The sequence below is a fragment of the Eurosta solidaginis genome, chromosome 3, assembly GCF_040869045.1.
Source record: "Eurosta solidaginis isolate ZX-2024a chromosome 3, ASM4086904v1, whole genome shotgun sequence".
NCBI classification, from domain to species: Eukaryota; Metazoa; Arthropoda; class Insecta; order Diptera; family Tephritidae; genus Eurosta; species Eurosta solidaginis.
This window is the reverse complement of record NC_090321.1, coordinates 225,281,418-225,298,048: the sequence shown is the minus strand read 5'-3', so window position 1 is coordinate 225,298,048 and position 16,631 is coordinate 225,281,418. Positions and strand designations below refer to the sequence as shown.

The 16,631-nt window shown below is 42.0% G+C and overlaps 2 protein-coding genes across 7 annotated transcripts in view; one reads left to right on the top strand and one right to left on the bottom strand.

Moving 5' to 3' along the window:
• The window catches only part of LOC137245133 (small ribosomal subunit protein mS37), a 31,546-nt gene extending 30,547 nt beyond the window's left edge, over positions 1 to 999 (top strand). For 3 of the 6 annotated variants that reach the window (XM_067775308.1, XM_067775304.1, XM_067775309.1), the window contains one exon: positions 492 to 999. In XM_067775308.1, the coding sequence (XP_067631409.1) occupies positions 501 to 872 (372 nt within the window). In that variant the 5' untranslated portion in view covers positions 492 to 500 and the 3' untranslated portion in view covers positions 873 to 999. Of the gene's footprint in view, positions 1 to 168; positions 428 to 491 lie in introns of those variants that run through there. The other 3 variants (XM_067775306.1, XM_067775307.1, XM_067775305.1) reach the window with 3 other exon arrangements.
• A 2,057-nt stretch (positions 1,000 to 3,056) lies between these two features.
• LOC137245130 (suppressor APC domain-containing protein 2) overlaps positions 3,057 to 16,631 on the bottom strand; it is a 28,948-nt gene continuing 15,373 nt past the window's right edge. The window contains exons 2-3 of the mRNA XM_067775298.1: positions 8,855 to 9,953; positions 3,057 to 3,631 (exon numbers count right to left, since the gene is read on the bottom strand). Of these exons, the coding sequence (XP_067631399.1) occupies positions 3,200 to 3,631; positions 8,855 to 9,937 (1,515 nt within the window). The 5' untranslated portion in view covers positions 9,938 to 9,953 and the 3' untranslated portion in view covers positions 3,057 to 3,199. The remainder of the gene's footprint in view (positions 3,632 to 8,854; positions 9,954 to 16,631) is intronic.

The following is a 16,631-nucleotide window of genomic DNA, read 5'->3' as shown; positions in this document are numbered from 1 at the left end:
AACATTGTTCAGAATAGGAGGATAGGGAGAAACGAAAAAACTCCCGAGTAATTTTTATTTAGAATACGAGAAATAGGAGAAGGGAAAAAACTCGCACGGAATTTTTTTTTTTTTGGGATGATATTTATCTTCTTTGACGAACGCTACCACCGAAACGTCGCGATAGTTGAATATGTTTAGGCCTTTAGAAGCTACACCCAACTCAGCTGACAACAGGTGATTTCTAATTAAACCTGGCAGCACTTTATTGTTCATGTAACAAAAATATTATTTACTCTTTCATACGAATTTTAATCAAAATATTTGGGAGTTTGGTAAAAAAGGTAACATTAATGAATTAACCAACGTTTCAAATATCGCTAAAACGCCGTTTAATTTCTCTAAACCAAAGTATGCTCATAGTTAAGGCGTCCCTGATACATACATAGTACATTTGCTCGGAAATATGTACATGCATTGCATTATTAAAAATGAATTTTTTTTTTTTTCAGATCTTAAAAATGCGTGTACCCACACAAGTTTTTGCGTCCAAAAACGGCGCTGCACGCGCACCGCAAAAAGAGCATTTAGTTCCCTTCCAAGAAATTCTGCCGCTGCGACTAAAGAATCGAGTAAGCGGTAAAGCGGATTCTTCATCGGATGTAGCTTGTTTGCAGGAAATGGGAGTGCTTTTTGCTTGTCTCAAAGACAATGAATTTGTGGAAAAGTTTTGTAATAAGGAAATACAACAATTCCAAAAATGTTATAAGACCTACACGAATGCGAAATTTGAAGCCAAGAAAACTGTGAATCAAGGTATAATAACACCCGGGAAAAATCTTAACTATAAGCAGCTCAATAAATATATGAGGCTGTACCCGAATCCACAATAGTTCACAACTACTTAAACCAAATTAAAACAAAAAGGAAAACAATAAAGTGTTTCAATATAATCACGAAATCTTTGTTCATTCAAAATTTTAAAGAATATAAAAAACTTTTCCATCATGACAGTATGAACGGATGTGTGGTAATAACTACTTTGTCTACCTCTACAAGATGATAACAACAAATACGGATATAGACATTCCGTTAGAAACTGCTTAAAGAGCAAGGAATTGTATCTTGATATTTTTTAGAAATTATGTAGTAAATATTAATGAGGCTCTCTATTGTGACGACTTATAAGTTTCATGGTATCATATGCCCCTATTACTGTTTACAACTCAACTCTGGTTGAGTTGAAATTTCGTAATTTGGTATTACAGATTACAACTCAACCTGTCAAAAAAAATTTCGGTTGAGTTGTCTAGTCTTACAACTTTTTGTGGCATTGCCGTTTACAACCTTGTGTTGGTGTAGTTGTCAAAGACGTCAAAATCTTACAACTGCTTACTAGCAGTTGTCTCATGCAATTTTGCAGTTGTTTTGAAAAAATGTTACGTTTTAGAAGACGGTTCACCACCTAATTTTTAACAAAGATGTTCAAAGTTGATATCAAAAGACACGTTTCGACCTCCGATTTAAGAATCCGAAAACAAAAATTGTAATTCTTTGCGACAGCATGGCACTGCTAATACGCGTCCAAAAATATCGAGACGCGTATTAATCTCGAGAACAATAATCCGAAGGCGGAAAAGAAACATTTTATCTCTTTTCCGGAGATATTTGTAGTTGAAGTTGGCGATTTTCATGTGGTTGTTGTAATGTTGTTGTCTTTTTTCGGTTTTTGTTTAATATCTTTTGAAGGAGTTAAAATTTTTATTTTCCGCCTTCGGATTATTAATACTGATGCCAAGACGCATCGTTTAATACCTCTCTCGATATTTTTGGACACGTATTAGCAGTGTCATGCTGTCGTAAAGAATTACCACAAAAATTAAAAATTGTATTTCTAATAAAATCTAATTTCATGTGGTTGTTGTATTTTGCCAGATTTTTTGTACACAGCTATGCAGAAAGGTGTTGGACCCAACCAGAGTTATTTTTACGAATCGCGGCCAAAGGCCGCCAACGCAGAAAAGTGTTCTGTGCAAAAAAAACTGTGGAACGGGCCTCATATTTCGTACTCTCTCGGGCCATTTTGTGGGTCTTTGTAAATATCTTTCAAAAGAAATAACATTTTTAATTTCCGCTCTCGAATCCTAAAAACGGAGATGGAAACCCGTCTTTTGATACCACCTTTGATAAGAGTTAGATGGTGCACGGGCTTATAAAACGTTACCAAAAAAAAAGCAAAAACAATAATCAACAATTTTGTACACATTTCTAGAAAAAAACAACGTTTAAACGAATTACATTGAATAACTTTTTGACTTTAGTTGGACGAGGCTGGCCGCAGTTCGGATGCAGCCAAAATAGGTGAAATAAATATGCGAGTCCCATTGATACTTATCACTACTCCTGGGAATCCTATTTGAGTAAAATACAGTTTTTTCTGTTTGGGTTTTAATCTACTTCACACAAATATTCTCCTCAATAATATCTAAAACCAATCCAACACCAAAATCATTTCCACATCATATTTGATAGCTGCCGTCAGCAAGGAATCGGAGTATGGCGCATAATTTTAAAATACGAACGCGTATGCGGAAATGGTCCTTAATTTTGTTTAGTACTGAGTAAAATGCTTCCTTTCAAATCTGAAAAATAACTTCATATGAAACACATTATTTGTTTGTCACTTAAACATTTTCTTACTTGGTGCTTGGTAGTTCCAAGGGATTGGAATGATCACGCGAATGTTTTCCGTATTCTCGAAATGTCAATCACCAACATTTTTGTCATTATAAAATAGATTTCATATAATATTAATAAAAAAATCACATTTGAAAATGCTTAAATTTCTGCCACAAATTGATCAGCTGTTTATTTATCTGTCAAATCATCACTTTCGGAAGTTGGCAACTCAATTCAATTTCAACTGAAATAAGTTGTAATTCGTAATACCAAACAGGAGTTGAGTTGTCTTAAAGTTGAGTTGTTTTAATTACAACCCAACTAAGTTGAGTTGTAAACGGTAATAGGGGCAATAATCTATACCATAAAACTTACTCAACAACTCTGGAATTAAAAGATGCATTGCTGTATATTTTAGATGAAATATATACAATGTACTATATTATCACTTATTATATATGCTATACGGTATCTATATATATACATACGAAAGCTATATTATTAATGGAAAATTCTAAATTATTTATTTAGTTATTCTATATTAAAAAACCACATCGGCCTCTCCGAGACCGCCAGAAGACGAAGGTGATGACTGACCTAAAACCGTTACGAATCCAGGATTTCGCCCAACTATCCCAACTCGTTGTCTGAGTTCACATAGTTCTCTCATTAGCGTTTGCTTTTCCCGTTCAAGTAATGCTATTCGATCGCTTTTCATGTTCACCTCATTGGTAAGATTATGATTTTGTTGACGCAGGCGATCGACTGGTTGTAGTAGGCCTCCACCACTATTGTTACTACTATTGTTACGTTGACTCAACGCCTTTCCGGGTGTTCTTATGGCAAGATTGAAATGTAAAGGGAATCCTCCGCGTTCCCAGCAATCGGCAAGTGTTGCTAAGTTTCGATTAACTTCATATACACGAGCACGTTGAAACTCCAGTCGCTCCTGTTGTACATCGGACCATTGTTCCTAATTAGAGAAATATTTATATAAATAATCGTTATTAAGATATGCGACTATTTGGCAAAAAAAAAAAAAAAGAATACAGTAATGGATAACATCTAGATCTTTTTATTGACATTATTAGGCACTATGCAAGCCTTCGCAAACAGCATAGAAAAATAAAACTATCATCAATAGTTGATAGGATGGCCTAGAAGGTCGCAGTGGTCATAACTACTCGTTCCCGAGATGGTCGGGTTTGGTACAGGAACGTACCGGATCTGCATCCGGCAAAGGACCATCAAGACCTTGGGGAGTGTTTATCGCTACAACAACAACAACAACCACATGCGACCTTCAAGGCCATACCGCCCTCCCATCCCCTAGATCCATGAGGAGTTCGGGGTTGCCAGAGCCTCGGCTGTTAATGAAACAGGATTCGCCACGAATATGTGAGGTTGACAATTGGGTTTGGAGAAGCTATATATTGCCTTGGCAACCTGAAAGAGTTGCGCTACACAACCCCTTGAATCCATTTGGTATTTTAGTCGCCTCTTACGGAGAGGCATACCTACCGCGGGTATATTCTAACCCCTGACCCGCTGTTGATGGTCCTTTGCGGGATTAATATCCGGTAAGTTCTGGTAGCAATCACCACTCAAGTACAAGCCCTACCATTTCGGGAAAGATTTAATATGACCACATTGAACCTTCTATTCCATTCTAAGATTTCTGGTGAAGCGGCGATGAGAGACTAACACTGGAAACAGGATTTCAAAGAACATGCTGTTGGCTGACGAGGATGGTAGTCTGTTATCTTGTTGTTGTTGTTGTTGTTATAGCGATAAGGACATTCGCCACTAAGGCACCAGATCGGGTACGATTTCGTATGACCACATGAAGCCGGGATTCAAGGGGTTGTGTAGCGCAATATATAGCTTCTCCAACCCAATTGTCAACCTCACCTTCGAGCGGCGAATCCCGTTTCACTAACAGACGAGGCTCTGGCGACCCCAAGCTCCTCATGGAACTTGGGTGTGGGGAGGGAGGGATGGCCTGAAGGTTTAATGTGGCCATATAAATCGTTCCCGAGATGGTCGGGCCAGCACCTTAATGGTGCTGTGTTACCGGAGCGTATCGGATCTGTATCCGACAAAGGACCATCACATCGATAACACTCCCCTAAGCCTTCGGGGAGTAACCTAATCGCTACAACAACAACAACAACAACACCACATGAAGCCTTCAATGCCATACCGCCCTCCCACTCCTAGATCCGTGAGGAACTTGGGGTCGCCAGAGCCTCGGCTTTTAATGTAACCGGATTCGCCACGGTAGGTGAGGTTGATAATTGGGTTGCAGAAATTATATATATTGCCCTGGTAACCTGAAAGGGTTGCGCTACACAACCCCTTGAATGAATTTGGTATTTTAGTCGCCTCTTACGAGAGGCATACCTATTAACTTAATAGACAGGCGTGAAACCAAAATGTTGGCACTGCTGAAATGACTAATAGGTTAATATCACCACAGTCTCCATCTCTATAAAACTTTGGCAGTTCCTCAACTACGTTACGTTACAATCGCCTCGCCATTAAGTTGTTGCTGCCGGATCAGTTGAGATAACTCCTGACGAAGGCTGCATTCTATCTCTGCACAGACTAGCATAAGGACTGTGTTAACTACTGCCAACAACCACTGGTATTAAATTAAATGGGCATTGCATGCTACGTGTACCCCAAAATGGTTACCAAGCCTCAAGGTTACTCACTGGAAGAAAATACAGTCCTGCCAAAATACTGCCCTCAGAACCGCTACGGGATGTCTTCTTATGTCCCCAGAACATCACCTACACCATGCGGCGAGAGCACTCCCCATTAGGGAGGGAAATAAAATGCAGAACCAACAGTTTCTGTTGAATACCCAGAAACCTGGGCTTCCCAAAAGACTGGCGTCGGACCTCTATGGCAGGAATTTCCCGGCGAATCCAGTTCTTAAAGAAAAATACCCAAAACTGCCAGAAGAGGAACGCAATCTCCCTAGGGAAAAGCATGTCACTCTAGCTCATGTTGTTGTTGTTGTTGTAGCAGCGCTTCGCCCCCTAACAGCTGAGATCGATCACAAATTGTCATCAATATCCTCTAACGGGAGTCCGAGGAAACTTGCTGTTTTCAACAGGGGTGGACCATAATGAAAGGGGTGTTAGAGGCGTTGGTCCCACATTACAATTAAAGAGATGGTTGGTGTCATGTGGGGACACATTGCAAGCGGGGCATACATTTTGTATGTCGGGGTTGATTCTGGATAGCTAAGAGTTTAACCTGTTACAGTATCCAGAACGAAGTTCAGCTAGAGTGACTGACGTTTCCCTGGGGAGTATGCGTTCCTCTTCCGCAAGTTTTGGGTACTGTTCTTTGAGTACTGGATTCACCGGGCAATTCCCGGCATAAAGGTCCAACGCCTGTTTGTGGAGTTCGCCAAGGACTTGCTTGTGTTTTTTTGCTTCATACGACTGAGTTCTCAGGGGCCGTATTTCCTCAAAATGCTTACGGAGAGGACTCCTTAAGCCCCTAGGCGGTGTTGGCTCATCAATCAGATGTCTGTTGGGATGATCAGGTTCCTGGGTATTCAACAGAAACTGTTTGGTTAGCATCTCATTTCTCTCCCTGATGGGGAGTATTCTCGCCTCATTATGTAGGTGATGTTCTGGGGACATAAGAAGACAGCCCGTGGCGATTCTGAGAGCAGTATTTTGGCACGCCTGTAGCATCTTCCAGTGGCTAATTTTTAGGCTTGGCGACCATATAGGGGACGCGTAGCATGCAATCGGCTGGCCAATTGCTTTGTATGTGGTAATGAGCGTTTCTTTGTCTTTTCCCCAAGTACTGTCAGCAAGGGATCTGAGGATTTTATTACGGCGCTTCCCAAGGCAGTTGGTTCTATGTACCGGAGCGACTCGGGATTTTTCCCGACCAAGGACTGTCATTTCAGTGTAACCCCATTTAATTTGTTGCGTCCCTTCCACAAATTGTCATCCTCCCAGCAGCTTCTTGCAGCGGGACTGCTCCATATTCTCTTGCTCCAAGAAGGTATCGAATCCAATCCGGGTCTGTCTCCTGACCCCCGTACTGAGAAATGGTTTTGCTGCATCTGCCGGAATAGACTCTTTTTAGGACGGTCATACTCTGTTGAGTGTGTCTCGTGTAAGGGATGGTTGCATCGGACAGGTTGTTCTGGGCTTGATCCCAAAACCCGACGTCCACGTAACTTTTATAAATCTTTTGTGGCTCCTTGCTGTTTACGTCCAAGGGCGTCCCGTAGTCTACGCCTTACGACGTTCTGCACAATAAACGGAGATGCCCCCACACGTATGGCAGGAAGCTGTCACAGTTCGCCGGATATCTCAATCGTGAGCGCAGAACTCGTAAACTGCGTCAACTGGCAGCGGATGGTAACATTGGCATCCGACCACCTGCCTATACTTATTTCGTACCGCTGACTTCATCGTTACAGAAAAACGCACTTTCATAAACTTTAAAAAAGTAAAGTGGGAGGAATACAAATCTTTTGCAGACAACCTCTTTGCAGCCCTCCCTATCCCGACTGATGCCCGCCAAGGGGAGCGTGCTTTCCGCAAGGTCATTGAATCCGCCTCGGCACGTTTCATTCCCGCCGGGAGAATTCCCGAAATTCGCACATGTCTTCAACCTGTCTCTTTCCACCTTTGTCATACCCGAAAAATGGAAAATGGTGGTCCCGCTACTAAAGCCTGGGAAACCAGCTAACATAGGAGAGTCGTATCGTCCGATATCTCTCCTATCGCCAGTAGCAAAGACGCTTGAAGCCATTTTGCTCCCCTACTTCCAAGCAAATTTGCAGCTAGCCTCTCATCAGCATGGCTTCAGAAAACTCCATAGCACCACCACCGGGCTAAATGCAATCAGCACCCAGATAAATTGCGGTTTAAATCAAAACCCCCACCATAGAACAGTACTCGTAGCGCTAGACCTATCAAAAGCTTTTGATACGGTCAACCATGGCACGTTACTGCAAGACCTGGAAGGGTCTACCCTTCCCGCATGTCCTAAAAGGTGGACCGCAAATTATCTGGGTGGTCGGCAGGCATCGGTGCAATTTAGAAACGAAACATCAAAACAAAGAAGAATTAAACAAGGGGTGCCACAGGGTGGTGTCCTATCCCCACTTTTGTTTAATTTCTACATATCTAAGCTACCTTCACCACCAGAAGGAGTCACTATCGTTTCATACGCCGATGACTGCACAATAATGGCCACAGGCCCAGGCCCACAGATCGATGAGCTTTGCAACAGAATAAACGGCTACCTCCCCCGATCTCTCCAGTTTTTTCGCCTCGCGAAACCTGGCATTATCACCGAATAAATCTTCCGCGACCTTATTTACAACATGGACGTACCAAATGTTGGCTATTTTGAACATCCACGTCGATGGCACTACGCTACCGACTGTCCTACACCCCAAAATCTTGGGTGTGACGTTTGATCAGGATCTACATTTTGGTGAGCACGCAGCCGCAATTGTTCCGAAAATCCAGAGCCGGAACAATTATCATTTTGAGTCTGTCAGTGTGTTTACTCGGTGTAAACAATGGTTATACTTGGGACCAATACCATAATATATTGCCCCAGCGGGTTAGGGGGTCGGAATATACCCGTGGTAGGTATGGCTGTCGTAAGAGGCGACTAAAATACCATATTCAAGGGGCTGAGTAGCGCAACCCATTCAGGTTGCCAGCGCAATATATAGCTTCTCCACACCCAATTGTCAACCTCACCCATCCGCGGCGAATCCTGTTTCACTAACAGACGAGGCTCTGGCGATCCCAAGCTGCTCATGGAACTTGGGGGTGGGGAGGGAGGGATGGCCTGAAGGTTTAATGTGGTCATATAAATAGTTCCCGAGATGGTCGGGCTGGCACCTTAATAGTGCTGTGTTACCGGAGCGAACCGGATCTGTATCCGGCATTGGACCATCACATCGATAACACTCCCCAAAGCCTTCGGTGAGCAACCTTATCGCTACATCAACAACAACAACAACAACAACAACCATAATATATTCTTCTACGACAGCTTATTGCTCAGGATTTCATAAATAAATTCAAAACTTTTTTGAAACTAGACCACAATTTGTATGCGACAGGCGTGGGTCGCAATGCATCAATGTTATATATGTATGTAGCTAAATATCTATCTAAAAACAAATACTCACCACATGTCCCATCCGTCCCAAATATTTCATTTTCTCTTGAACATTTGCAATTTGCTGTAAATACCAATCACGCGCCTTATCCACTGCATCCAAGCCCGTCAATAGGACTTCACGTTCTTCCTCAAACTGCTTAAGTCGCTTCAGCATATTATAATCAATACCATTCTGTAGGGTGTGTCTTCGAGGTTCTCTACGTTTCGAGATGCCCTTTTTTGAATGCAATGTGGCTGCAGCAGGTCCTCCAGTTAAACTATCGGTAGCTGATGATGAACCACCATCAGCACAACCACGATACGGATATTGATTATACATATTGTACGTAGGATTATGTTTCTCCTTGGAACCCATTTCATTCAATAATATACCCATTTGCCAATTTTGTAAATGATGTCGAATTTCCGCTTTATCCAAAGATGTTGTAGGCGTCGTCGCGCTCGCAACAAGCTGACCAGCAGCTGAAGCACGTGGCGGCTTCGGTGGTGGTGGTGGTGAATTATAAACGTCAACATCAGCATTAGCCATCTCCGCTTCCAATTCGGAATCTGGACTCAATTGTGGTAAACTCAGAGCTCGATGTGTAGACAAAATTTTATGGGAACGCATTGCGGTTGTGGTGTTGGTGTTATTGTGAGCCCATGTTGTGCTGCTAGGACGCATAGGAGTGTCAATGTCCAGTAGTGGTGCAGATGGTGGACGTGGTGGTTTATACGGCGACACCGCCATGTCGCCTCCGCTTGAGGTAGTGCTCTGATTTCGCAGTAAACACAATTTTAAGCCCGCACAAAATCGATCAAACGACAGGAGACCACTAGCGGGTGTGACCTTTCTTAAAGAGTCTATAACACCATACGGCAATCCTTTACTGCCATCATCTTGCCAACCCTTTTCGATGTCTACGAATCTTACAAAGCCCGTGTGCTGATCATCCAATATGTCGAAGAGTGTTTTCATTGATGTGACAAACTGTTTGGGAAGCGCATCCATTGGATTACCCGAAGACGAGCCATTCGTATTCGTTATAGTTGCGCTCAAATTTTTACTGCTATGTACGTTCATGATGTCGGGTCCATTGTGCCGCAACATAGTACGTGTACTAGGTCTAGAAATACAAACAAACATTATTTTAAATGCCAAATGAGGCTCACCGCCTGAAGGAACTCAACATTTGGAAATCAGCCGAATACAGGAACGCAAACGATATTCGATGGCATGGCAAGTGGTCGATTAAATGGGGATGGAAACTGAACTTACTTACAATGTGAACTGTACTTAATAAAAGTTATCCTTCGTGGAAGGAATGAGGGGAGGTTTAGGCTGCGGTAAAAACACGCTTAACCGTTTAAACGGTTTTGGCCGTCCATCATGTCACTCCTAATACAAAGAGTAACCACTTGAACGTTCGTTGTTTCCACCTGAGGCTAGGATCTCAGAGACCAACAAAACGATCTTTTTAGATAGGCACGTGCCCTAAAGGAAATTGGTAAAGACTGAACTGTGGTTTCCTGCTATCGTTTGGAGGCTATCGATGAAATGGAAATTTAATACTGTTATGAAACCAATGGTCACCTGTACTTCGTTAGCTTGATGGCCGAACACCACTCAAAGAAAAGCAGCGGGTTAGGGGGCTAGAATATATCCGTGGTAGGTATGCCTGTCGTAAGAGGCCACTAAAATACCGAATTCAAGGCATTTGTGTAGTGCAGCCCTTTCAGGTTGCCAGCGCAATACATAGCTTCTCCAAACCCAATTGTCAACCCCGCCTATCCGTGGCGAATTCTGTTCCATTAACAGCCGAGGCTTTGACGACCCCAAACTCCTCATGGATCTAGGGGGCGGAAGGGTGGTATGGCCTAGAAGGTCGCATGTGGTCATAACAAATCGTTCCGGAGATAGTCGGGCTTGGTACCGGAACGTACCGGATCTGCATCCGGCAAAGGACCATCAACTCGATAACACTCCCCAAGCCAAAATTAAATAAAACTGCATCGACTAGTTTGTATTGGCAAAACGGGTGCGATGAGAACGTCTCCTGCTGATGCAATTAATGCCTCAGTAGGAGTTCTTACCTTCCTATTCTTATAGAGAAAGAGGCAACACTTGCTCCAATAAGACTTGAAAATATTTCTGAGGTAAAGATCGGAAACATGACAGAGCATATGAAGGTAATAAGAAAACTCGTAGAAAATCTCATATTGCAACTACATATGTGATGCAATGTAGAGGGTTACGCCGATTGCTTTATCGGCGGCGGCGGCGTAGGCTCTATTATATACCGGCGGCGGCAGCTTACGCCGGTGTTCTTACTTTAAAAAGCTTGATTTTTCTATTTAAAAAAAATAATATTTAGGAAAGGTTTTGTTTTATGTATTTAAGGAAATCAAAGTGTTGGCCATTTCGGAAAGATCCGGGGTTTTTACCTCAAGATCTCGCAGACCGTTCAAAAATTTTCAGGAGTAGCTCCTTGCGGAGGGATTGTCCCTCGTTCACTTACTCCAGAGAGGCTTCGAACCTAACCCCGGTCTTTGGAAATGGTACTGCTGCGTCTGCTGAAAAGAAATAGAGATACATAAAATAGCCACACTTTTGTCTGCATATCTCGTGCAAAGCGTAGTTTCACCTAGGGTTAACTCCTAATACTCGTCACTAACACAATTTCTTTAAATCATTTGTGGCTCCTTGGCGGTCACGCACAAAGGCGACTTACGGTTGCTATTAATGGTCTATTAATACTCATGACTCTCGTAGCACAGGTGTCCAGTGTTTTCGGCTGTATTTTAAGAGCTACAATTCCCAATGTGCGAACAGTAGCAATCCCTACAACCAGTCGCTACCATGCCTCCTGACCCTCACACCATATGCAGAAGCTATAGGACTGCGACTTCGAACTCATACCTTCGTCGACTTCACTTTCCTAGAAGCTCAAGGTGTAGCTCCGAAGACTTTCCAACGGATGCTTTGTCGCTATGCTGCCGAGCTACACCAGAGAAACGCCATGAAACGTTAGGGAGTGACTATTCGGCCAAGGATGCCGCCTTCGAAATCATAAGCAATCTAAGTGGAAGTCATTGCGTAATGGGTGAAAATCGTATAATCCTCGGCGCATCTGCATGATTAAAATTTTACAAGGACCCTGAATAAATTTTTTGAAATGTAGACCATAGTTTGCAGACGTTTGTGTTCACAACATTGATTTAATAGTCTTCCTTAATTCAAAACGATATCTTAGAATGAGAGTCGACCGATTTTAAGTTGAAAATCTTTACTGCTGTTTTCCGGCCTTATGATATAACAGCTCATTATGGATGACCGCGTAGCGTCAGTTTTCAGATTAGTTCGAATGTCCACTACGTTAGGGTAGTAGCACACATGGTCATTATTTCGACTGTCTTCGGAAAGCTTTTGCTTCATCACTTTGAGTGTTCTTGCGAAGGACAAAGCCTCACCTGGTAAATATATGTGCCTACGTATTCACATTTGTAAAAGGAGCCGTAACATGTAGTTGATATTTAAACTTGGTTGATAGGTATAGTCAATGTAAGTCACTCCAAAGGACTAGTTTTGGATAGGACCGCCACCTTTAGGAAATGTCAAACCGGGAGACTTGGGTGTTGAAGGATGAAGTGTGAAAATCAAAATTAAAATTTCATACGCTATTGTATAATTTCGCAAATAAACAACAGATGTTTGAATGTAAGCCCAAGCGGATTTTCAAACCCTTCTATTACGTACATATATCCTCAACTTAAGTATGAGGTAAGAATCATTTCAAAGGAGTGTTCATGCCCCTAGAACCTACTAAAGGATTTTGCATGACTGATTTCGCTTTTCTTTCAGCCAATCGCAATATAATATTTAAAAAAAAAAAATCGGCACCTTTTTTGGGTATTTTGGTTTTTTTTTTTACAACTTGAGGACAATTTGAAAACAATTTGAAGCGCCTTAGGTCATTTTATTTGAATTCATTGTTCATTATTAATTTTTTGAAAAAAGTATGCAAAGTGAGCATATAAATTTATTATATAACTTTTCTTTTAGTGTTTTGTTTTAATAACTTGGTGAATTGGGTGATGGAAAGTCCGTGTTAAGCTGACATCGAAAACGCCTGTTTTTTTAAATAACTTTTGAACATTTAGAACGAGTTAAATTTCGCAATTAGTTTCTTATAACTGGCAGTTATGCGCATCCGTTGTTACCACTTTCGATCATATCCGACCAATTTTCGACATGAACAATAAATGGCATAAACAGTCTTAAACGAATAGAAAATATAGCGCCGATATTTTTAACTTTCGGCGGCGGCGTGCGAAAAGCGACCCTAATCGGCGGCGGCGGCGGCGTTTATGGCGGCGTATATCTCTAATTCAATGGTCCCTATGCTTAGAATCTCACGGAACTTTGTGGTGACCGTTGCGTACTAAACTCTTTGGAAACATGGATCCGCCATATAGTGACTCTGACTCAAAGATCTGGTAAACGGATAGATCGGAAAAGCGGGAGCTGGTATTTGAGATACGAAATTTAAGAAATCTATACCAGTGGCATGCTATCCCACTACATCTCAGGCAGAAATACATGCCATGGAAGATTGCAATAGAGAATGTCTACGAAGAGGTTTAACTTCGAAGAGTATTCTCATTATGTCAGATAGCCAGCAGCCTTGTGTGCCTTGCAGTCTTACACAACTACTTCTAAGCTAGTGGAATAATGCATTGGAGTCCTTAATCATCTCGCAACCAAAAACAAGATTTAGTTAGGATGGGGTACGGGTAATCAGGGACATGGAGGTAATGAACCAACAGACTACTTAGTCAGGCGGGGCTCTATTGCAGCATTCTATGCTCCAGAGCCCTTCCGTGCACTCAAAAAGGCACACACTAGGTAAAACGTAAGTAACTGGGAAAAAAAAGCAGCTCAGACAACATTGGATGAAATGCCCAGGGTAAAGACAGGCCAAATTATTTATACTCCCAGCAGTGAGAGTATCAGCCCAACTCATTAGTTAAAGCAACGATGATCTACGGCTTCTAACTCGGAACTATACGGGACACTGTAATATACGACATTACCTATGTACTTAAGTTAAATCTAACCGATCATCTAGGTGGCGTGAGTCTTAATCCCCTGGTGATATGTAGTAGAAATCCTGAAGAGATACTCAGATATGTACATTGAAAGCTTCCACATATAGGGATTTAAATATTTAGTGCATGTCTTCAACCTGCCCTTGTCCACCTTCGTCATCCTGAAAATGGCCAGGGTGTTAGCGCTGCTAAAGCCTGGAAAACCAGCTCATAGCGCTAGGCTTATCAGAAGCTTTTGATACAGTCAACCACGGCAGGTTGCTGTAAAACTTGGAAGGGTCCTACCGTCCTCCAAGTCTCAACCGGAAATTTCTGTCTGGTCGGAAAGCATCGGTGTAAATCGGGGACGTAACATTTAAACCTAAAAGAATTAAATAAGGGGTATCACAGGGTGGTGTCCCATTCCTAATTTTCTTTAACTTCTACATACCGAAGCTCCCTTCGCTACCAGAAGGAGCAACCATTGTATCCTACGCCGTTGACTGCACAATAATGGCTACAGGTTCCGGCCCACCCATCGATAACCTATGTAATAAAATACACAACTAGCTATCTGATCTCTCCAGTTTTTTCGCCTCGCGAAAACTGACATTGTCACCGACGAAATCATCGGCAACCTTATTTTTTTACAATATGGACATGGCAAATGTTGACCATATTTGACACCCCCGTCGATGGCATTACGCTACCGACCGTCTTACACAATGTTACGGTCTGCCGCTACGGTCTACGGCTACGATCCACTTGGGAGCGTGTTCACGCGAACACACCTAGCGATGTGGCGAAAGTTGCGATAAAAAGATATCGAAAACAAGAAAAAAGACAGACCGGCCATCACTAGAGGAAAAAAAGAAAAAGGCAATTAAGTTTCCGGCAAGATAAGGTGTGGAGGTACGTACAATTTTTAAAAAAGATCGGAAAACATCCTCGCCGGCGGTGCACTTACCCGAGGATCTGTAAGAAAAGCGAGGAAAGAGTCAATAGCGCAAAGCACCGAAACAGTTCTTTGCGACAAATCTCGCTTTGCACGGCTATTTTGTGGTGATCATAAACGCGTACAGGTTATGTTGAGTGGACACAAGATCCAGTGGAAGCAGGCCGCTGTTTGCAGCATACTTAGCGAGATAAACCTTTTCCTCTACGTTTACTAAGGACACTACCACCGGCGTAAAGGCCAGCACGAAGCTTTATCGCCACCCGGGTCATTTGGTTACCTCGGACCAAAGCGCCAGCCACCACCAACGGTGCCTACTATTACCACGGGCATCACCATCGGTAGTACCTCCCCCAACTCCTTCATAAGCGCCAACCACGAGCGCAACAACCACCAGACGTACCGCCACACCAGTTGCAACGCACGTAGCGGGGCCACGTACATAGGCCTGCGGCCATTAATGTTAACACCAACAACAGGCGGTACCACCGACCCCAATACTAGCCGCATCTTTATCGGCTGCGTTCATACCGGCGATAATACTACTAGCTCATCCTTATTAGATGCTTCCATACCGGCGAAAATACTACTAGCGCATCTTTATTAGATGCGTCCATACTGGCGAAAATACTACTAGCGCCTCTTTATTAGATGCGTTCATACCGGCGAAAATACTACTAGCGCATCTTTATTAGATGCGTTCATACCGGCGATAATACTACTAGCGCATCTTTATTAGATGCGCCCATACCGGCTATAACCATACTAGCGCAACCCTTATCCGCTACGACCATATGGGCTACAATAAACCAGCTACAATGACAATCACAGGGCAGCGAATATAGGCCTGCGGCCATTCCAATTGCGATAACGAACATCAGCGGTTAAAGCGGTGAGTTCGTTCCAATACTGAACTAAAATTATGTATTTGTAGCCTTAACCTTGTCTTTTAAAATTATATTTTTGACTCTGCAACATTATATAATGTCAATATACCAACATACTCAAGTTTAAGGCTATCACCCTAGTGTAGAATTAAAGCGAATGTGAATACGAATGCAATATGCACAATGACCAAAGGAAATGAAAAGTTTAGAAAAAAAAAGCAATTCTTGTTGTACGTTCAAAATTGTTGCATACAAAAAAAAAAAAAAATTACCCAACAAAAAAAACAAAGCATATTTTAATGGTCATAGGTGTGCAATTTATACTGCCTGTGAAACAAAAAAAAGTGTTTCAGTTATTAAAATTTGCTTTGCGTTACGGTAGAATTTTACCATTACATTTTTTAATTGATGCAATCGTTGCGAATATGATTTTGGAATGAGCAAAAGTGTTGATATTGTTTCGGTAAGGAATAAAGTTTTATTGGTAATTCAAGTTCAGTTGCATTATCAGCTAAAATGCATTAAATCTATATTAAGAGACGCAAATAACAAGTAATGCGGATTAGCTTGCATTATCAAAACAAAAACTTCTTTTGTATACATTTTTTGTTGACTGAGTTTAACTAAGCCCGAAACAATATCAACCCTGACTGTTACATGTAAAACAGTTTACGTTTCACTTGAACAAGTAAAACGATCTCATTAATTGTACTATAAGTTTAAAAGGTTCATGTTTTACCTGAACCTGTAAAACAATTTCGTCGAGTTTACAATAAATTTAAAAGTTCACGTTCTACCTGAACTGGTGAATGGCTCCGGTAATTTTTCCAGGAATTTAAAAGCTTACGTTTTACTTGAACTTGTGAAACGATATT